This window comes from Amphiprion ocellaris, chromosome 3 (assembly GCF_022539595.1).
Source record: "Amphiprion ocellaris isolate individual 3 ecotype Okinawa chromosome 3, ASM2253959v1, whole genome shotgun sequence".
NCBI classification, from domain to species: domain Eukaryota; kingdom Metazoa; phylum Chordata; class Actinopteri; family Pomacentridae; genus Amphiprion; species Amphiprion ocellaris.
The window spans coordinates 20,562,369-20,584,409 of NC_072768.1; the positions used below are offsets into that span (position 1 = coordinate 20,562,369).

The 22,041-nt window shown below is 38.8% G+C and overlaps 2 protein-coding genes across 4 annotated transcripts; one reads left to right on the forward strand and one right to left on the reverse strand.

Annotated features, from left to right (window-relative positions):
• Positions 1-3,563: 3,563 nt before the first annotated feature.
• skic8 (SKI8 subunit of superkiller complex) lies at positions 3,564-13,535 on the forward strand. 2 transcript variants are annotated; one of them, XM_023268055.3, is made up of 11 exons: positions 3,564-3,684; positions 4,080-4,135; positions 4,230-4,257; positions 5,142-5,247; positions 7,393-7,565; positions 8,264-8,412; positions 8,606-8,699; positions 11,689-11,782; positions 12,005-12,097; positions 12,494-12,572; positions 13,279-13,535. In XM_023268055.3, the coding sequence occupies exons 2-11, from the start codon at positions 4,124-4,126 to the stop codon at positions 13,366-13,368; spliced, it is 918 nt and encodes a 305-aa protein (XP_023123823.1). In that variant the 5' UTR covers positions 3,564-3,684; positions 4,080-4,123; the 3' UTR covers positions 13,369-13,535. The 2 variants fall into 2 exon arrangements, with proteins under 2 accessions (XP_023123823.1, XP_035803047.1); XM_035947154.2 differs by having other exon boundaries at positions 3,578-3,684; positions 4,070-4,135.
• Positions 13,536-14,084: 549 nt separating this feature from the next.
• slc25a44a (solute carrier family 25 member 44a) lies at positions 14,085-21,513 on the reverse strand. 2 transcript variants are annotated; one of them, XM_023268043.3, is made up of 4 exons: positions 21,203-21,509; positions 18,269-18,976; positions 17,940-18,067; positions 14,085-15,903 (listed from the first exon to the last, which is right to left on the reverse strand). In XM_023268043.3, exons 2-4 carry the CDS (start codon positions 18,900-18,902, stop codon positions 15,712-15,714), a joined length of 954 nt encoding a protein of 317 aa, XP_023123811.2. In that variant the 5' UTR covers positions 18,903-18,976; positions 21,203-21,509; the 3' UTR covers positions 14,085-15,711. The 2 variants fall into 2 exon arrangements, with proteins under 2 accessions (XP_023123811.2, XP_054865153.1); XM_055009178.1 differs by having other exon boundaries at positions 15,713-15,903; positions 17,940-18,062; positions 21,203-21,513.
• Positions 21,514-22,041: the final 528 nt, after the last annotated feature.

Consider the following 22,041-nt stretch of genomic DNA (forward strand, 5'->3'; position numbering starts at 1 on the left):
AACTAGCCCTGGTTTGTTGTATTAATTGCTAGTTATGTTGTTGCTGTTTTATCTGATTTGAAATTAACAATGTGTATCTGGACAGTTACATATATTTCCTTTATAATTTTCAGATTTTAACTTTTTTTTTGTTTGAATTCATCCATTATTGACTCTTTTTTTTAAAAAAATTGATGGCTTGTGCTGTTATTGATCCACAAGTGGGATGTTTGCCATCTTACATTGAAGTTTTTCTTCTTCTTCAGTCTTATAATGGTGTCCATCACTTACACTGACACCTCTTATTCCATGAGCAGCAACCAAATGCATATTCATCATTTCCAATCATCTCAAACCTTTTATTTACTAAATTGTCATGAAATAATGAGGAAACACCAGACCATGAAGCTGCTTATCAGACAGTTGAACTTACTTTTTAGTTATGAAAATGCAGGCAAATTTACAAAATTGCATCACTGACCAAATACTTATTGACCTGACTATGGGAGGAAATAGCAATTGAGAGATAATCCAGCCTATTAGGTTTTCTGTTGCATGTCTGCAAGTCTACAAGTGGTTTATGTGTTTGCAAGTACATTAGATGTGTAAATTAACAGACATATATCCACAATTATTATGCATCATTTATTCTATCGTTGTAACTGTACACCAGCTTTCATTTATGGGTCCCAACAGAAGGAATTTATTATTAAACATTATCAGCTTACCACGTCATTATAGAGTGTAGTAAACCATTTGTTAAATGTTTATATAACGCTAATCGATTCTAAATAGAGCAGGTTGTAAAATGATGAAGCGATGAGATCATTGATCCATCCATTAGTTATACCTGCTTTATCCTGCAGAGCGTTGAAGGGCCTGAAGCCTCTGCTGTTGTTGGGTGAGAGGTGGGTTATACTGTAGCCACGAGGCTAGCACAAAGAGACAAACCTTACATCCATGTTTCTCTGGCCTGAACATGCAAACTCTACACAGAACCAGCAGGTCGACCACAAAACCTTCTTTCTGTGAAGCAACAGTGCTAACCACTACACTGCCTATAATTAAGATTAAATTTATATCTTTTTTTGTATCAAGAGCCCTTTTGTTTGTTTATAACTCAGTTATTGGGTGTTTTAGTGAGATTTTAACCATTTAGTGGTTCTCTACTGCCTGTAAATGGCAGCAATACTTACTAGTACTAGCATCTGTATATTTACTGGAAAGAAGAGAGACTTTGTTGAACTGAAAGTCACCATCACTGTGAGACAAACATCCAGCTGGAATTTTTCATTTAAAAAACTCTGCCCACAGATTTTAATGCAGTTAGTATCCAGCAACATTTTAAACATTTCTTTATTGTAACTTTAAGTACGTCCAAGATAAACACTGCTAAGAGAAGTGATGTGCTGCTGTGTCTCAAACGTCTGGCATAACATTTAAAGCAGGGTTTTAGTTTCTTGTGACGGTTTTCCTGTGATTTTAAAGGCTTTTAAAATCTGACAAAGGACAATTTCTGCATGAGATGTTGGAACTGAAATGACTGTAAGAATATCTGCTGTGGGATAACTGTGGCTAATATCAGAGCCATTTTGGGGCTTTAAAAAAAATCCCTCTAGTCAAGCTCTTTCTCTGTCTGTTATAAATAGGACATCTCTCATCTTTCTCGCTCAGGTCTTGAGGTGTCAGGAGAATCACACTGATGTCCTTTTCTGTGACGCAAGTCCCTGTTTCTGCTTTATTTCAAGAGTTATTTAAGACACACTGGCTGTATTTTCTGACTTAAAATGATTCTGTTGAAACTGTATCTTGACAGCTGTTTTGAGCGTTTGCAGCTCAGGCTGTGGCTGCTGCAGCAACTGTCAAACTGTTGGAAAATTCTTTCTGCAGACTCAGATTTCTCTTTCTCTCTGCACCATAGAGGTTTTGTTTAAAATCCACAAGCTTTATGTGTGTAAATTCAATATAGATTAACTGAATTTGGACTAGAATACCAGTAACACTTGTCATAAAACCACTGGAAAAATTATATTTGGCAAAGTAATTGTGCCAGGTCTGTGGTTTACTGTAGTCATTGGATAAAATGAATTAAAGTAATTACATAAAATGTATTTTTTATATAATGCATGATTATGGCATAAATTTGTGTTTCATCCAGTGGCGTTAATTAAAATGTTTCATATGATATTATTTTACTGGTGGCAAAAGTCTGAACTGTTTATTAAAGTCAAAAGATTTTATTGTCACATGAAGAATTTAACTACATTTTTTAAAAACATTTTACATTTTTTCTGTTTTGCAGGAGATCATTTGCAGTCGTGACACCATTATGTGTGTAGATGCTTCCCATAACTTCATATTCATTGTGAGCTCTCTGACGAAATATTGTGGTATTGTGTTGTGGGACTTTGTATGTGAACTTTTCCCCTCAACAGCACCTGAATCTCATCTCCTCGACTGTTTAAAATGTTCGCCACTCAAACTACCATAAAGTAACACATGTGAATACAAGTATTTTTAAGGCACACCATTGCATAGTGTAGATATGTAAATCCTTCTGTCCACTACCTATGGCATTAATGTGGAACATGGATGATTCTGAGAAAGAAAGAAATGCAATTTCTTTGTGTTACTGGTGCAACTATCAGGTCAAAATCTAAAGACTGCTGGGCTGAGCTCACAATGTTTAAAGATCCCAACAACGCCTTTGGTTTTGCTGTGCTTTTTGACTGCATGTTTCCCTGTCATCACATCTTTTCTCCATGCTATGTGTTCCTCACACACAATAAATTCACTTATTTTATATATTTAATAATAGTTTCATTAATTCAAACATCTATTAAATATCAACATTATTAATACTCAGAAAAAATAATGGTTTTTAAATTATTCCTAAGAGGGGTCTCTAGTTCTCTCTTAAATACGCCACCACCAATTAAAGAACCTCTTTATTTAGAGGATGGTTCCTTGTGAACTTTATGTTTGTGGTTCCTTAGACTACTAAAGGTTCTCTGCTTTTATTGGAGTTATGTAGTGTGGTGGCAGGTGGTAGCATAAAATCGGAGCTTTTTTTTTAAGTCAACTAATAATTTGGTCTATAAAACCCATTGGAATATTACAAATTCACAAATGTCATCTTCTTGTACGTTGTTCTGGTAGAGACCCAGAAATGGTATGTTTGACTTTTTTCCTAAAAAATACTTTGATGTTTTTCTTATCAAGATAGGACTAGCTAAAAAAATCATTCCTTACGGAACCCCTTCATTGCTAACATCCTTTGAGGTGTCATTTATAGTGTTTAAAAATAGTTTTTTGATGTTAATTAAAAATCCCTTTGGGGTTCTTTAAAGAAACATTTGAAGAAGAGGTTTTTTTTACATAAATAAACTAAATTGAGTTCCTCTGTGGTATCTATTTTTAGTTCCAATTTGCACCTTTACTTCTATGAATGCACAGATTGATAATTTTTAATCATATAGTTTTAGAAATAGTTTTTGACAGAGTAATTTCTGTACAGACGCTGTACCTGCGCAGCTCCGCTGGTGGTGACAGTGAGCCTCCTCAGTCCTTTAGCAGCTGCTGGTAAGAAAAAAAACTACAGAAGAAGACGGAGAGCGGAAGTTGCATCAAATGTTGTCATGGCGTCTCACATGTAAATCAGCGAGAATCTAAAATTTGATAAACATTGTATCAGTACTTCCTAAGGTACGTGGACGCATATTATCACAGTTAACCAATTTATTTTCTACAATTATTGTTAACCCTATTCTAGTTCAGACAGTTAACAGCCTCTTCTAGCTGCAGCTTGCAGCGCTAACCTGCTGTGTTGTGATAACCGCTGCTAGTCAGAGCTAACTAGCGGTAGCTGTGGTTTTTCCACTATGTTAGTCTTTTCTCAGTTGTTCAACTGCACAAATTTGAAACAACAGTAAAGTTGCTATTTGTCGTTATTGTGTTATCTGCCTTCCAAGCCACTGTAGCATATCTTAACTTTAAATGAGTGTTGTTTTGTTCGTCAAACTCAGAGTGAGAGTTATTAGATTCACTTATTGTTTCACCCTGAATGGACTGTCACTGTCTGACATTCAAGCTCCTTTTAGGTTGAAGTGAGTTAACTGTCTCTCCAACTACCCGGACCAAAACAATGAGCACTCAGGTAAGCATCAAACAGCGTCACTTCTGTGCAGCGCGTTTTGATTCATGAATGACTGCATTCAAAGATTAACTCTGAACTTGTGCTTTGATTTCAGTACAGCATTCTGTTCAAGCAAGAACATGGTGAGTCACAGATAAACACACCTCACTGACTAATTTCTGCAAGCTTGATTTAGCTACTTAACACTGATTTTCAACATTAAGCTACTGTGACTACTCTTTCATTATTTTATACCTGTGTTGTATTGTTTTTCTCACTTGGCGTAGGCCAGTAACCAGTAATTGACACAACATTAAAGCTTTGGAAATAATTCTTAGACCAGCTGTTGTTGTCTTTGCAAAGTCTACATAGCAGACCTTCAAGAGTAAGAATTTGTTTGAATTTTATCATAGTGGTTAAATAATTCCAACTGAGAAAGTATTATAATAATTCATACAAGCAGTAAATTATTTTTACAAAGTGATGTAATGAAACTGTAAAAATGTACAAATTCACACTAGATGGCAAAAAAAACATTGTTTGAGTCAATATTATTTTGTGCATACCTGTATTATATGTAAAGTCAACAGATAATACCAAGTAAATTATCACTCAGCAATGCCTAAAAGAAGAGAACTGTGCAATGAAAAGCTAACCGGCTTAAATGACTTGTAATTATCTATATTTCTGTAATATAAAGACTAATTTCAATATTTACTTAGCCTAAACCTAATGCATATCTGTCTTATTCCTCTGTGCCATAGTTCTTCATTATTATGCAGCAACTGTTAAAAGCCATTCAATTAGCTGGACCATTACACTGAGTAACATGTTCCTTTCCACACATTGCACTATTACATATACACATTATTGTAGTTTGTAGAATTATTTAAAAATACAATAGATATCATTAGTGGAAAACAGCTATAGTCAAACCAGTGATTCTTTAAAGCCTAACTCGTTTTCTGTCTAATGAAACATCACTTGCACTCACATGTATTTCTAACCGGCATGTTTTTCCTCTCAGCACATGACGATGCCATCTGGACAGCAGCGTGGGGTAAAAGTGAAGCTGATGGCTCAGAAACCATCGTGACTGGTTCCCTAGATGATATGGTGAAAGTCTGGAAATGGTCAGTGTTTGTTTTTAACACAACTTCTCATGATATTTTTTCTTAATTATTATTGTGTTTGTGTATTTTCTTACTTTGTAAGATTGAATTTGTTTAGTGTTTGCATCTGTTTTCTAAGTTATTCACATTATTCAAATTTTATTTAAAAATAGAGCAGGTTTATTTAGGGGTTCATCCCCATTGACGAAGGAGCTTTTGAGTGACAGAAAATGATTTGCATTCTGCAGTTCTTTACATCTGTTCTTACCTCTCCTACACTCTGTGCTTACATAAATTGCTTTTTAATACAGACTAAATTAATTTAATTAATTGATTTAATTCAGACTAAAGCTGTTCATATATTTTTCACATTTGTCTCTTACCGTTGTCCGATGAGGCGAGTATGAAACAGTGACTGAAACACAGCTCAAGTGACTACATGTTAACCAAGCTTTATATATTCATTTAAATGAATTAATTAATGTATCCATTTTCAACCTAGTGCTCTGTGTGCTAAAATCCATCCATCCATTATCTATACACCGCTTAATCCTCACTAGGGTCGCGGGGGGTGCTGGAGCCTATCCCAGCTGACTCAGGTGAAGGCAGGGGACACCCTGGACAGGTCGCCAGTCTGTCGCAGGGCTACATATATATATATACAAACAAGCACTCACACATTCACACCTACGGGCAATTTAGAATAATCAATTAACCTCAGCATATTTTTGGACTGTGGGAGGAAGCCGGAGAACCCGGAGAAAACCCACGCATGCACAGGGAGAACATGCAAACTCCATGCAGAAAGATCCCGGGAAAGCCGGGACGCGAACCAGGGATCTTCTCGCTGCAAGGCGAAAGTGCTAACCACTATGCCACTGTGCAGCCCCGTGTGCTAAAATCCTTATTCAGAAATCTAAAACTTTTGAATTTGGTGATTTTTCACTAGTTGCCAGTCATCATTTTAGTAATAAAAGTTAAACTTCAGCTTTATTGTCATTCAGTAATGTATGTAGTACATACTTTATCAAAATTACGTTTTTCTCACCCATTTCACAGTGCAGAAATAAAAGTCTTAATACTATAAAAATAATTAAGAATACATATGAGGTAAATTAAAAAAAGACTAAACTAAAAAAACAAGCATACATCAGACACAATCATACTCACTACTGGTATGAAAATGGGTGAAATTAATGCGACTGCAATAGTCTGTTATTATGCACAGTATAACGTACATGAGTCCTGAATGATCAGTTATTATTCTAATTATACATAATAGTGTAGGTGACAATTATACATGGTGTATAATATAGTTCTACATAGTGCAGCGTAAGTGATAGCTATACACAGTATAGAATGTAAAATCTGTGATACAGTGTAAATGATAAATAATACAATGCAAGTGGTAATGAACATAGTGGGTATGTAATCACACATAGAACGGTGTAACAAAGTCTGTAGTAGTTGTGTACATCATATTATGTCCATGTATAATATGCATTGTGTGTATTTTTGAGTTTGGAGGTGATGGTTGTGTGTTGTAGCCACAGGGTGTTCAGCAGTAGTTCAGAAGTAGAGTAGAGCGACTCAACTTTCACTCAAAAGCTCATTAGCTGGTGGAAACGCACCCCTGTAAAATCTGTCCACACAAGAAGTTTGTGTCAGAATTGTAAACAAAAAGTCAGGCAGCACAAACAAGAGCACTGGCAGCATAACTGTGAAGATAGAAGCGTGATCAGTGACAGCTGCAAAAAATCACTCTCAAATATGTTCTCAAAAAAATAAAAGACCAGAAGTCAATTATGTTTTACTTCAGGATCACTTTAATGCTTCAGAGACTTATCTCTTCAGTTCATGTTTTTGTTAGATATTTAAGAGGTTTTGTTTGATAATATTAGCAGAAATCATCTCTCATCAGTCTTAGCTACAGCTACAGAAATGACCTCAGTTTGGCTTCACATTATCCCATTATTAGGATCCCACAGCTTTTCTTCATAAGGCTTTATATTCATCATCAGGCGGAGTTTTTTTCATTTGTCATGGGATTGTTGATTTTGTTTGACTGTTTTTATCAGCACTCTAAGATGTTATCGTCCATGTTTTCCTAAAAGTTGAGTTTATTTGAATTGACCAAATGATCTCCTTGTCGCTGTGTTCATGCAGGTCGGATGAGAAGTTGGAGCTGCAGTGGACTCTGGAGGGCCACCAGCTGGGTGTGGTGTCAGTTGACATCAGTCACAACGGAGCCATCGCCGCCTCCAGCTCCCTCGACGCACACATCCGTCTGTGGGACCTGGAGTCAGGAAAACAGATTAAATCTATGGATGCTGGACCAGGTAGGACTGACCTCAGAGGGTTTTATTTCTATATGAATTCATGCTGGGTGGTAGAATGAGATCATTCTTCCTTCAGCTCTGTCTTTGACTCTGATGTCTGTCTGAAGGTCAGTAAAATGTTGGTTTGATCTGGTTACTGTGGCCTTTCTTTGTTGAGTTTTCGTTTGGTATTAGTAGTTTTGTGGTAAAGCAAACCTGCAGGGGATGACAGCCAGTCTGGTCTGTTTGAAGCGCAACAAGCTTGTTTTGTTTTTCACACTTACCTTTCCAGAACCCTACACACCCAGAAATCTAAATGCCATGTCGCCTTCCATTAGTGTCACTCTGTTTCACTCAGTGGTTGGTGTGGGTCAGGGGATTTTTTTTCCTCCCTATTTTGGACATACTGACTTTTGGAATATTGGATTGGATTTGAAGTGAAGACTGTTAAATATAAACCCTTTGTTTTATTTTCCTTTATATGGACAGACATAATTTTTAACTTCAGTAATAATCTTGTCAAAACTGACCCAAAAGAACAAAGAGCAGGTTTGGTTTCTTGGTCCGGGCAGTTAGGAGGAAACATGAACTGCTGCTAAGCTCAGGGTTTAGGTTGTTTTGAAAGTTTTGAAAATATAGTATTTATGCACATTAAAAAAGTTGTTATATTTAGGTAACCCATACATTAAATGTGTTTCATTCTTCCTCTGTTCGTCTAGTTGATGCATGGACGGTCGCCTTCTCCCCAGACTCTAAATACATCGCCACAGGAAGCCATCTCGGCAAAGTCAACATCTTCGGTGTGGAAAGCGGCAAGAAGGAATACTCTCTGGACACTCGAGGAAAATTCATCCTCAGTATAGCTTATGTAAGGAGCTGTAAACTGGCATTTTGGTCGCTGGGTGGTGGCTTCATAAGATCCTCTGATCTGATGTAGCCTCACAGTAATTTATCTTTATTTGTGTTGGTGCTTATTTACATAAAGCTTTTCCCTCATTTTAGCTCCTAACCTGTATATAGCCATTATACCTTCACTGGCTCAATTCCCGTTTGCTCCTCAGAGCCCTGACGGGAAGTATTTGGCCAGTGGAGCCATCGATGGAATCATCAACATCTTTGACATCGCCACTGGAAAACTACTCCACACACTGGAAGGTAGGTTCAGTTATCAATTGTAAAGGGAATAAATGAGACAACTAGCATTTCCTTTCTAACCTAATATTCAGTTTTTATGACTTATTGAACATTTTGTCTTTATTGGAGGTCAAAGTGTTATCTTATGATCGCTAGTTTTTTTTAACCAATAACTGAAACCTCAAAGACATTCAACCTACAATGATGAATAAATGTAGCATTTATGACCAAATATTTACAATATAATAAAGAAAACAAGCTAAGCTAAAAGATTTCTGGCAATTTTAACAAATGCAAATAAAACACTAGGTGTCAGCCAATGTTTGTGTTTTTTCAGTACTGGTATCAACAAATAATGTTAATCACAGAACCAGATAATTGATATTTGGAACCAGTATATATTCCATCCATCCATTATCTATACACCGCTTATTCCTCACTAGGGTCGCGGGGGGTGCTGGAGCCTATCCCAGCTGACTCGGGCGAAGGCAGGGGACACCCTAGACAGGTCGCCAGTCTGTCGCAGGGCTACATATATAGACAAACAATCACTCACACATTCACACCTACGGGCAATTTAGAGTAATCAATTAACCTCAGCATATTTTTGGACTGTGGGAGGAAGCCGGAGTACCCGGAGAGAACCCACGCATGCACAGGGAGAACATGCAAACTCCATGCAGAAAGATCCCGGGAAAGCCGGGACGTGAACCAGGGACCTTCTTGCTGCAAGGCGAAAGTGCTAACCACTACGCCACTGTGCAGCCCCCAGTATATATTATTTTTAAAAAATGTAAAACGAATCATTGGTGTCAATATTTAGAATAACAAAAAGTCCAACACAAAATTTTGTTGAAATGTCTTTATTTATGTTACATCTGTACACTTGCCTCCAACAGTATTGGAACAGTGATTCCTTTATTTTTGCTGTAGACTGAAAACATTTGGGTTTGACATCAAACGATGAATATGAGACAAGAGATCAGCATTTCAGCTTTTATTTCCAAATATTTACATCTGGATCTGATACACAACTTAGAAGATAGCATTATTTGTAACAGAACACCAAGTTTTTAGGCAAGCAAAAGTATTGGAACAGATTAACTTAAAATAGATTAAAGTGAATAAGACTTACTATTTAGTTGCAATAAATGCATCAAACCTGTGACCCACTGACATCATTCTTCTGTTGTGGTGCTGCTCCAGGCTTTCACTGCAGCCTCTTTCAGTTGCTGTTTGTTTTGGGGGGGGGCTGTTCCCTTCAGAGCAGGTAAAATGCAGCTCTACAAGGCTGAGGTCTGGAGATTAACTTGGCCAGTCTAAAACTTTCCACTTCTTGCCCCTGATGAACTCCTTTGTTGTTTTGGCAGTGTGTTTTGGGTCATTATCTTGCTGCATGGTGAAGGATCTCCCAGTCAGTTTGGTTGCATCTTTCTTTAAATTGGCAGACTAAATGTTTCTGTAGACTTAGTGAACTCATCCCTGAAGAAGCCATGCAAGCCCAAGCCACAACATTACCTCCACTGTGTTTCACAGATGAGCTTGTATGTTTGGGATCATCATCCTTTCCATCACTTTGGTAAAGGTTCATCTTTGTCTCATCAGTGCAGAAAACCTTGTCCCAGAATTTTTTAGGCTTGTTTCTGTACTTTTTGGCAAATTCCAGCCTGTACTTCGTGTTCTTCTTGCTAATGAGCGGTTTGCATCTTCTGGTATATCCGCTGTACTTTTGTTCATGGAGTCTTCTGTGAACAGTAGATTGTGATACCTTCACTCCTGCCCTCTGGAGGTTGTTGCTGATGTCACTAACAGCTGTTTTAGGGTGTTTCTTTACAGCTTTCACCATGTTTCTGTCCTCAACTGCTGCTGTTTTTCTTGGTCTACCCGTTCGACGTCTGTTACTTAGTCCGCCAGTGGTTTCTTTCTTCTTCAGGACATTCTAAATGGTTGTACTGGTGATGATTGATTTTCATTCTTCTCTCAGCTTCACAATTGCTTGTTTTTGACCCATAAACAGCTCCCTGGTTTTCACTTTGGTTACACCTCTAACTATAGATGCAATCTGCACAGGCAAAACCCAAATCTGAAACTGAACATAGACATTGAGTAATCAGTGTAATAGGACACACCAGGGCAACAAAACACAGTCACATGTTCCTATACTTTTGCTCACATAAAAAATGGAATGCCTTCAGGCGCCCCGGTAGGTCAACTAGCTGAGCTTGTGACCCATAAACAGGGTCCATAGTCCCGCAGCAGCCAAGGGTTCAAGTTCGACCCACGGCCATTTGCTGCATGTCCTTCCCCCCACGTTTCCTGTCTCTCTCCACTTTGAACTGTAATAAAGGCTAAAAATCCCCCAAAAATCACTTAAAAAAGAGGATGCGTTCAACCAAAATGTGCCATCTTCTGAGTTGTGTATCAGATCCAGATGTAAGTATCTGGAAATAAAAGCTGAAATGCTGATCTCTCATCTCATATTCATCATTTAATGTCAAACCCAAATGTTTTCAGTCTACAGCAAAAATAAAGGAATCGGCCTCACTGTTCCAATACTTTTGGAGGGGAGTGCAAATCCTTAGTGCCTTCTTTGAATGACTTTATTTTAATCAGGAATCGATTAAAGAAAATAAAAATACCAATAATCTGAAAATTGCTGAACACTAGATCTGATAATGGCCAGTTCAATATGTGATTGAACCCTACAGCATTCAGAACTGATAATTGTTTTAGTGTTGAGGAGGAAAAAGAGCTTTAAGCTTTTGTTGATTAAACCCCTAAAATGTATCTCTATTTATCAGTTACATATTTTCGAAGTTGTACTCCATTAAAGTAATTTCTTTCTGCCTTGATAGGGTTTATATGAAACTCTACATTATTGACTGCTTATTACAGTCATGATTTGCCTTTTAGCATATGAAAACGGGCATGTTTACAACATAAAACAAAAACAGCAACTTGGTTTTCACTAGCGGGCATCTCTTAATGACTCCGTTTGCTGTCTCCTCAGGTCACGCTATGCCCATCAGATCCCTCACCTTCTCTCCAGACTCCCAGCTCCTGGTCACAGCCTCTGACGATGGCTATATTAAAATATATGATGTGTGAGTGCAGCTGGCAGCATGTTTTTCTTCCTATAGATAATAATCACTTCATTCATCCTGAGGGATTTTTTTTTTTTTTTTTACTAAAAATGTACAATAGATATTGTATACTGCAGCAAAATTACAGTATATGGATTAGAGTGATAGAAATAAAGTGTATAAAAGTTAAAATACTGAAGCATTTTGTTTGCTCTAACAAAACTTGCTGTAATTGTTCTGCAGGCAACATGCCAACCTGGCTGGCACACTGAGCGGACACGGATCTTGGGTTCTTAATGTCGCCTTCTCTCCAGACGACACACACTTTGTCTCAAGGTAAAATGAAACACCAGCCTTAAACCAGCTGCAGACGAACACAGAAGTGGGAGTTTCAGGCTGCGCTGCTGCTAAATAGCTGCACTTCTGTTGCACAATAGCTGAAGAAGTGACTAACACTGAAATACATGCTGATAGACCTGAAACAGACGATAGCATTGTACACTCATTAGAATATAATGACCAGTGGGAGTATGTCCTCATCTGTTTTATATTCGTGAGCTAGCAGTAGTGTTTTCTTCTGTCCGCTTTCCCACACTTTCACTCCTATTGTGCAAAACCGTTGACAGCTGATGCTGTTTTCAGACAAAGTTTCCATTTCACAGTGCCAAGATAAACAGAGGAGGCCTAGATAAAACATAAAACATGTAAAAATGTTCTCTTCTCTGCCCTCAGCTCGTCTGATAAGAGTGTGAAGGTTTGGGACGCCAGCTCCAGGGCATGTATCAACACTTTCTTCGACCATCAAGACCAGGTGACAAAGCTCTCTTCATTTACAATTCAAAATGAGAAAATCCGTGTGCTGTAGGTGCTGACGTGTTAGAGATATCAATATGGCCCAAGTCATGCAGGGGCCCCTCACATGGCCCGGCCCTGATGTTTCAGCTCTGGCAAAAACCAATAAGCCCAGCTGTCATTAGATCTCTGGTTGCAGACGCCTGTGGGGAGTTTTATCTGTTCTCCAACAAAGCCTCTATTTGAATAGCGCAGCTCCTTGGAGATGAGATCACAGGCAGTTAGTCTGCTATACTGTTTCTGTGCCTCGTCATTATGTGCAAAACCAGAAAATCTACAGGGACAATTTGCAGCCAATTAACTGTTCAGCTTTGCTTTGGTCTTTCCTTTTCTCTGTAGTTTCTGATCAAATTCACAGCATTTCATTGCAGTTTTGAGGTTTTGTAAAAAGCTTTATGTCATACTCATGTTTCACTCACAGGTTGTGCTTCAGCATATTGTTCATAGTTCTAAAATGTGGGGAAAAAAATTAAATGCTGTGTAAATTGACATCCTGCTAAGATATCAAATTCAAGAACAACACATGAAAGGAAACATCTCTCTTCTTCGATGACATCTGTCCTTTCTCTGTGTAGATTCCTCATACTAAGGATTTACAGATATCATATGTAAATATTGTGCAGAGTGTCCTATTTTTCATCCTCTGTCCTCGTGTATGTTCTCAGGTGTGGAGTGTAAAGTACAACAGCAACGGCTCAAAGATCATCTCGGCTGGAGACGACCGAGCCATCCACATCTACGACTGCCCCATGTGATGGAGGACGTCCAGGACAGACTGCAGGAGAACATCTCCACAGCTGGAGGCTCAAATCATGGAGTTGAAGTCGGTTCTTTGGTGAGGGAGGGGCAGGGTTCAAGCTGTAGATGTGATGGATTATTTTGCACTGGCCGAGTACGGTCAAATTAAAGGGTTGTTTTTGTACTTTTTGGCGTATTTTTTGAGTTTATGGGTTGATAAACAGTTATTAATCACTAACAGGCAAAAATAACACAGATGATAGTTATTTTATATTAAATGATCATAAAGCTTTATACTTATTTAATCTCCAATCAGTTGCTTACATTTTTTAACCTCCTATGTTGAAGTATAAGAGAACTTAATCTGCTTTTTATCTGGTTAGTTATATTTATCTAATAACTTACTACCTTGTCAGTTCTTGAGTTTTTGTAGACTATTTACAACTTAGTTTTAAACCTTATGCCATGCTAGACTGACAAACTGTCTATAATTTTATTACTGGATGTTCAGATACATTAGTAATTGAAGTTGAGGTCTAATTTCATACCCTCCTGTGTATTTCCATGATGCCAGACATCATTCTGGCAAGAAGATGCAGGTTTGGTTTGGAGGGAAGTAGTTTGAGCAGCAGTGGAGATAGTATGAGCTGAAGCGCCCTCCAGTGGGGCAACAAGTGCACTGCAGCCTCACTAAACATTTACTAAAATAATGTACAGACTAGTTATCAGCAACTGCGGTGATCCTGAATTCTTTATTATGTTTCATCAAAAGTCCACAAGTTCTCAATGTTTAAAACACATCAAACTGCACTTTTCACAATTCTTTGAGCAGGTAGTTTGTAGTCCGTAGTTAAACACTTGACTTCTTGCATACAAGCAAAATGTCAGTGAACAAGTTCAACATTCTTATTCACAAGAACAGCGTCTTCAAACTGAATTTTAATATCTGCAAAAACAATTTATAAAAAAGAGCAGGCAGTGTTGGAGATCACCAAGATGAGTTTTCTAGCAGTAGTTATATAGTAAAGTCTGAACATGACTACATTTATGTGCTTCTCCAGCTGCTGTTTTTCCACAACATGACAGTATGAGGTTGATGACAACCTGAAGTGTGTGGGGAACTCTGAAGGCAACTGTACTTTAGTTTTGTGTGCTGGTGTGGTGCCGCTGCCTTTCACTCTTTCTCTGTCCTCATCAGCTTAAACCAGCAATGTGTCCCAGTGGAAACAAACAGTAGCAGATTTGATCCCCGGTCATCCAAACAGTATAAATAATGTACAGAATCACAGACAGCAGAAAGCACAGGATTCATTAATGTGATCAAAGGCCTGTAACCTCCAGTGTGCACCTCTCCTGTTCTCACTGTACTCTCTCCCTACCTGATTGGCCCTATAAACAGATGTATGCACAATATTCACAATGAACCTGCCCTATAGACCTCACAGACTGCTAGAACGTAAATCACAGGACGCAGCTCACAGAAAGGCATTGGAGTGAACCTCCCATTATCTAAGCCAGGTTTCACAGAGGCCTATACCATATTTGTTGTAACAGAATAACAAAAAAAATATTAATTTGCTTAATTTGCTTTGGAGCTCAATTTTCACACCTGCCAAAAGGTGAGTTTCTTTACATTTCAAATCTCTGCACAGAAGTTTCTTTTCACCGGAATGCAGTACGACAACAAGGTCTTCTCTGCTCTTTTAAGTGCTTTTCAATAAAGAAAAAAGGCATTGTTTCTCCAGATTGTGGCACATTACAAACTGACCGCAGATACTACATTTTTAAACTAAATCACATACTGTAACTGATTGTTGTGTAGCTCTCTTTTAAAATCTGCACCCAGCTGATTCACCCTAGATGTTGACAAGTTTTAGGCTGCATTGGTGCACAGCAAGAAATAAAACCCTGACTTGCTGAGTATGAAGAATTTCTTTCCAAACCCATTCATTTAAGAAAAAAAAACATTTTGAGAATCACTGGGTGTCAGAATATACAGTATAAGGGCTTTCAACTATCCTCTAGCAAACAATCATCGTGTTTCAAGTGTCGGATTTAATCAATTTGTTTTCAAAAATGAATTTAGTTTTGGCAAAAACAGTTTTCACTGAACATCCTCACATTTTAAGTAACAGGTCTGACAAATGGTAAAAGATAACGTAATAATACCTGTAGCTCCCAGGAGTACTCAAAGACAAATATCTCCATCTGCTCTCTGCTGCATCCTCCAGCTTGTATTAAAAACAACAGGGATCTAAAAGGCATGTGGACACAGCTCCACAGCCGACCAGTTGCCCAGATCTGCGTCATTGTCTTTGAGTTGAAGGCTACTGCGAGGTCATCCTGTTTTCACCGGCCTTTCACCAGTGTCTGGTCTCGACTAGCTCGGCTCGCAGGCTCAGTCTCTTCAGGGTCTCATATCCGACCACGATGAGCACCGACGTGGGCGTGGAGGAGATGATGCGGGCCGACAGCCCCTTGGTCATCACCCAGACGCCCTCCTCAGCCAACAGCTGCTTGAATGTCTCGATAACGGATGACCGTCCCTCCACCTGTAGCAGACGGGACAAAGCAACCTTGTTATCTGCACATCATGATGAAATCTCAACAAAAGGTGCCGTGATGGCAGCCTCCAGAGGAGCCACTAAATGGACTTTGTGGTAAGACTGTTTAGTCGGGCATCGGGTAGCTCAACTGGTTGAGCAGGCGACCCATTCACAGGGGCTATAGTCCCCAACGCAGCGGTCATGGGTTCCAATCCAGCCCATGGCCCACGTTTCCTGTCTCTCTCTCACCACTGTCCTATAAAATAAAGCCTAAAAGGCCAAAAAAAAAAAAACTTTAAAAAAAGATTGTTTAGACAGCGGATGTCTACAAGGTCACTGGGTGCAACAATATTTAGGTAACTGGTATGTGTCACAGTAACATCCACATGAATGCCAGGACCCAAGGTTTCACAGCAGAATAACGGATTGCATAAAGATTAGCAACGTTATTCACTTCACAGGTCAGAGGATTCATGCTGTCTCTGACTGATGTAAAGTGGTGTGCATTTACACATCAATAAAGGGGAACTAATAAAAACTATAGAATCTGTAAAAACATCAGCTGAGCCAATGCATCTAATACACACAGTTTCACCAGCAAGCTAGCTGTTCAGCTACACTGGATAGAGTCATTAGAAGAGTCTCTACAGAGAAAAAAAGCTGATGAGTAATTCTTCATCTCTTCATACTAAGCTTTGATGTACGATTTGCTGTGTTATGGGTCTAATACAGATTTAAGTGCACTTCAAATAATGTGATGACAGTAATTTATCAAAGGTCTTTGAACGATATCCACTTACTGAATACATTCAGGGTTAAGTGTTCTTGCACTCACACATGGAGCTTCCTTTCATGTCCAGGCTGTCTGAACCAGGGCTTCAACTTAGGAATATTTTCATCATAAATTCATCTACAGAGTGTTTTCTCAAGAGTTTATTTTTGCTTTGTCTGTAAAATGTTAGACAGTTCTGAAAAATTGCCTTTTGTCTGACCCAATGATGTATGTTTTACTGCCATGAATTTTCAATTTGAAATTAATGACAAAGCATCAAACTGTCACATTTGAGAAGCAGAACTAGCAAGTGTTTTAGTATTTCTGCAGAAAAAAAATGAACTGACTGGCAATACAGTCGCAGATTCATTCATTTTGTCAGTCAACCAATAAATTTAACTGTTATTGCTCTGGTCAGAACAGCTGGAGTGTAAAGTTTGGTCTGATATATTCTCAGGCATAAATATATTTCTGACGACACACATGAGCTCTGAGAACAAAAATTCTAGAGGGACATTTCCACCATGAACATCTTAGAAAAGCACCAGTTGTTCAGTTGTAATCTGCCTGCCTATGCAGCCGGAATCTGCAACGGCTCTGTGACTTAATGGGACACTTTGTGTTTGATTTATGATAGTAGACAAAGAGTCCTTTCTTATTGACAGTTTGCAGGACCTGAGCGCCTTAACTGTCAAAGCAAGAATTATGGTCCATTATGCACTTATGAATGCTTTCTTGTTTTTTAATTCACAAAAAAAACACGTCATGCATTTCTACAAAAAAAAAAAAAAAAAAAAAAAATCAGTGCTGCACTGAAAATATACTCAACCGCAACCCCAAAAGCAGGACCATACTGGACTTTGTGTACCATTACACCCCTACTTTTTAAATAGCAACTTCATATTAAATGACAAAAACAACAACTCAGTCATCGTCATGACAGCTGAGCCCATTTCATCCGCTAATGAAGGCCAACAGCTTTCTGGAAGTTTTAGATGGGTGACAAAATTTGTTGTCAAACTGCTATTTCCACATTCAAAATGAATCTTCAGGCTTAAAAGACAAAAGAATGTTAGAAAGACAAGTCAGTCCAGTGGTTCAATCCACAGATGCTTCAGCCCGCAGTAACAAGTGTGATCAATGCCACGTGTGCTATGAATTTTCATTGAATTGCAGCCACAGACACCAGAATTTCATGTTAGTAAACCAGTCTAAAGGAGGAAAGTGTATGCTTTCATGTGGTGCACAGAGATGGGTTTCAGTGTTTTACCTGTACTCTGGCACGAACAACATCCATGGGGTTGGTGATGGTGGAGGCGGTTGCTGCTGCCATTGGTCCTGCCACGGCCTGAAGAATCAGGTGGGGGCACTCGCTTGGCGCTAAAAAGGACAGCTGCTCTGGGAATGCAGAGGATACAGAAACAACGTGAGGCCAAAATATTTCATTTAAGAGCACTATGCTGTTGTCACAGGTTTTGTTGATACAGTAACAAAAGCAGCAAACTCTACTGAACTGTAACAGAGTTTTAGCCACGTCCACAGGGCTGTTTGTGATTGTCTTGTACGTGAACATGTGATTGGGACAGTGTACTGATTTACCTGCATAAAAATGGTAAAAAGGCCACCAGAGTGCACTGTTGGGGATGTACGTAAGTAGCGATGCCACGTAGCCTCTGTAAAATCCCTTGAAGCCGTCGGCTGCAAATATCTGCACCGTGATATCACGAGTTTGCCCGAAGGTCAGTCTGCGTTTGGTTGTTGCGAGCATCATTTTGGGTTTGGGCTTGAAGCGAGTCAGGTGTTCCCCTTGTCCTTGCATCATCAGGTGCTGAGACACCACGTCTATGGGCACAGTGATGGTCTGAGCCACCAGAGACGCTGCCCCTCCTGCCACCACCGACTTCACCGTGTTACTGGGCGAGTACTGGGACACGTACTTACGCACCAGTTCATAGGTGGTGATATAAGCCTGTCCCGAGATCAGGGTGAAGGTATTGACCATGAAGCCACGGTAGAGGCCCCGCACACCCTCCGCTCGCAGGATCTTGCAGAAAGCATCGAAGGTGCCCGAGTAGAGCGTCTTCCCCTTCTGCACTTGGAGGCGGGTTCGGATGAGGCTGGCTGGATAGACGGTGGCCCTGGTGGTCAAGGTCATGAACACTCCCAGGGAGTAGAACTTCCTCTTGTCCAAGTCCTCCCATTCAATGATCTGGATGGCACCTTTCTGCTGCATGGTGCCGGCCAGGTCAGCGCTGCACCCCTAAAGCAGCGGATCTACAGTCGTCAACCCTGCTACTGCCATCACACCTGGGAGAGCAAAGACACACTTAACATCAGTGACGTCCTGTGGTCAGATGGAAGAAAATGTTGGGCTCAATCATATATTTATTTGTGTGCTACTTGTTTTCTTTACACATCATTTTTTCTTTTCTCTTTTTACATTTTCATATATAGGGGTAAACTGACTACATTCTGGTTTTGGAATGTTTGTCTAATAACTGAAATAATCTGAAAACATGACCACCGAGGGCCTGAAAATTTAAAATTTTACAAATTTTCTGACAATTTATAGAGAAAAAAAACTACATATTTTTTTCCTGATGTTATTTTGTTGGATATTTCCTGTGCTTGCTGGAAGTTGACAGTGGAGGGAAACAAGAAATACAGTGACAGAGAGTAAGAAAATTACATGCAGCAAACAGTACAGCCAGCCAGGAATCAAACTGGAGACTCACAGCTCAAGGCATTTGCACCTTAAACACTTGGCTACTGGGTTGCTCCATGAAACGCATAATAAAACAAACCCTGATACATTCAAAAAACAATGATACAAAAACAGATAAAAGCTTGACATAAGCTACAAAAACAACTGAGTTGGTTTTGTTTTTGCATTTTTCCTTGAAAATTAAAATATTTACTTTCAACAATAAATCCTTGGTCTATCATCTGATCTAACTGTTGTCACTTGACTGTATACTACATTTTCTTGTTCCTATGATTACAGATACAGTATATTAAAATAATATTAACTAAATCCTTGTTTAGCTACACCGAAGGCCAAATTGCTCCTGAAGGCCATGACCTTGCCTTGTGGTTTGCTGCTGTCAGTGTGTGATTACATTTGTGATCTACAAAGCACTGACAGGAAATGAATTTAGAACACTGTGAAACATTTAGTGAGTCATTACTATAAGCAGGGTCGCTACTCTCACCTCCTCTTTGTTATCCTTAAGTGAGCAGGTTGATTTGCTTATAATATGTTCCTTTCATATTTATGTACACAACTGTTGCATATTATGAAGGCACAACAAATTGGAGATAACATCTAATTACATTTTTTCTGACAGATTTTGTGATTCGATTTGTGATATTTTTAAATCACATTTAAGTCAAGCTTATTTTCAATATTTACTGTGTATTAGATTTAAAACACGACAGAGTGTAATCACATGAGACATTTTTAAATGAGTGACTAACACAAGGAGGACAAACAATCTGAAACACCATCAACAACCACTGAACACTGTGGGTGCTGCGTAATGTATATCCTAAGTTTTAACCTTTGCAATTTGCTAATTACGTTGTTTCAAACTGCACTCGCAATCTAAAATCAATGAACTCTTCATCTAACTTCATTTGATCATATTTTTGTCAACATTTTGTTCTATTATATACTAAATTTTCATTTTTATAATATACATACGGTATATTAATTGATAATAAATCTTCAGCAAGCTACACTTAATGTAAAACTGTTCCAGAGGCTAAGAAGAGAACCTTGCATGGCAGCTGGATGTGATCAATATGTGATGATATTTGTGATTTGGAAAGTACTTTGGGAAAAAGAACTGTACACTCACTGATTTTCTGATGATAATTATCCTCATCGTATTTATTTTTGTGCAAATACATGAGAAGGGCGCATTTAAAAACATCAAGTGCCTGAACTTAGTTCACAAAATCAATGAATAAATCGCAATATTCAGAGGTCATTCAGCATTAAAATGAGAGAACCAGGAATGTATTTATTTCATATTCAGATAAAACTATCTTGACCTGAAACATTTCAGGTAAAAATCAGTCTGAGAAGATTGGTCAAAGAAGGGAATTACTTCATTTATCAGCAAAACAAGCTCTTCCACAAAGAATAACATACCGGATTGAGCAACAAACTGTACGAAAGCGGAACTGGCATGTTGCATTACACAAGACATGTCTACACACAACATCAGATCCACGCTGTGTGGAAGGACAGGAGGTACAGGGGAAGTTTGACTGCACAGACTCGCCTCCACAAGGAAATGTTCAGCACAAGAGCACAAAATAAAACCTTATTTACTCTTATTGAAGTCTTTCAGTACACATTATCGATCATGTCGTGTATTATAACAGCTGCTGCTGATGTGCAGAGTAAGCACGTGCAACGTCACACAGTGTACTCGCGCTGTTAGCTAGTTAACAACATGAGGGACTCTCCGCCGTGAGAGACATAAAAAAATACCGATTTACTGAGAACACACCAAATAAACAAACCTGTCCTGACGTCATGGAGCTCAGCTTCTCCGTCTGCAGTCACCGCTGTGATAACCGAGGTGCCGCGTTAACTGTCGGGGCCTGCGGAGCTACAAGGTGGGTCATATCTTCCGTCCATTACTGCTGTGAACCAGCACTGGAAGGTGAAAGGTCAGGAGCTGCGGTTCCACCAGCGGCTGCCTGAACACATTCACAAACTTCTGCTAGAAAACAAAGAAAAACGGACATGGCCAGAGTACCGTTTAGTTTTCCAGGTGACCCACAGCTTCTGTTTGCTCAGCTAACAGTTGTTTAATTTGACGAGGTGGTGCGTTTAAGGGCCCAATGTAAACGTAGGAATTACGATATTCGCCATTTAACGCCGTTGCTATTGTGTACACACGTTACATTTTGTAGTTATTTTAATCTTTCTGTTTTACCGCACTGCTTAGTTACCTTGTTTTTTTTTTTTTTTAATTGCGCAATAATCGATTTAATTATAAGTTGCGCAACTTTTTTGAGTGAGCCATTTACAACCCACTTGTCAAGGAGGTATTTTTATTCCTACCTGCAACTGTTAATGAGCCCAGCTCAGAGAGTTTGGACAACGCTGCCCACCACGAATTCACAGTTACAGTAATTTGGAAAAAGTCACAAAATGCTACTCCTTAATTTAGTTCTGCATTTAAAATTCAACTTAAGTAATAAATTGCATCAGCAAATTTTACATTAACGTGTTATTGCTATATCATCATATTTATTACATATATATACACACTACGTTGCCAAAAGTATTGAAACGTCTGCCTTTACACGCACATGAACTTTAATGACATCCCATTCTTAATCTATAGGGTTTA

Bases quoted from the DNA above. Each gene is read 5' to 3' on its own strand.
- skic8 (XM_023268055.3), top strand. The intron at 4,258-5,141 runs GTGAGTCACAGA...TTTTCCTCTCAG, and splicing joins TCTGTTCAAGCAAGAACATG to CACATGACGATGCCATCTGG. The intron at 8,413-8,605 runs GTAAGGAGCTGT...TTTGCTCCTCAG, and splicing joins TCATCCTCAGTATAGCTTAT to AGCCCTGACGGGAAGTATTT.
- slc25a44a (XM_023268043.3), bottom strand. From the start codon at position 18,902: ATGCAGCAGAAAGGTGCCATCCAGATCATTGAATGGGAGGACTTGGAC. The intron at 18,068-18,268 runs GTAAATCAGTAC...CTGCATTCCCAG, and splicing joins TTTTTACCATTTTTATGCAG to AGCAGCTGTCCTTTTTAGCG. The intron at 15,904-17,939 runs GTAAAACACTGA...CGTCTGCTACAG, and splicing joins TTGTTCGTGCCAGAGTACAG to GTGGAGGGACGGTCATCCGT.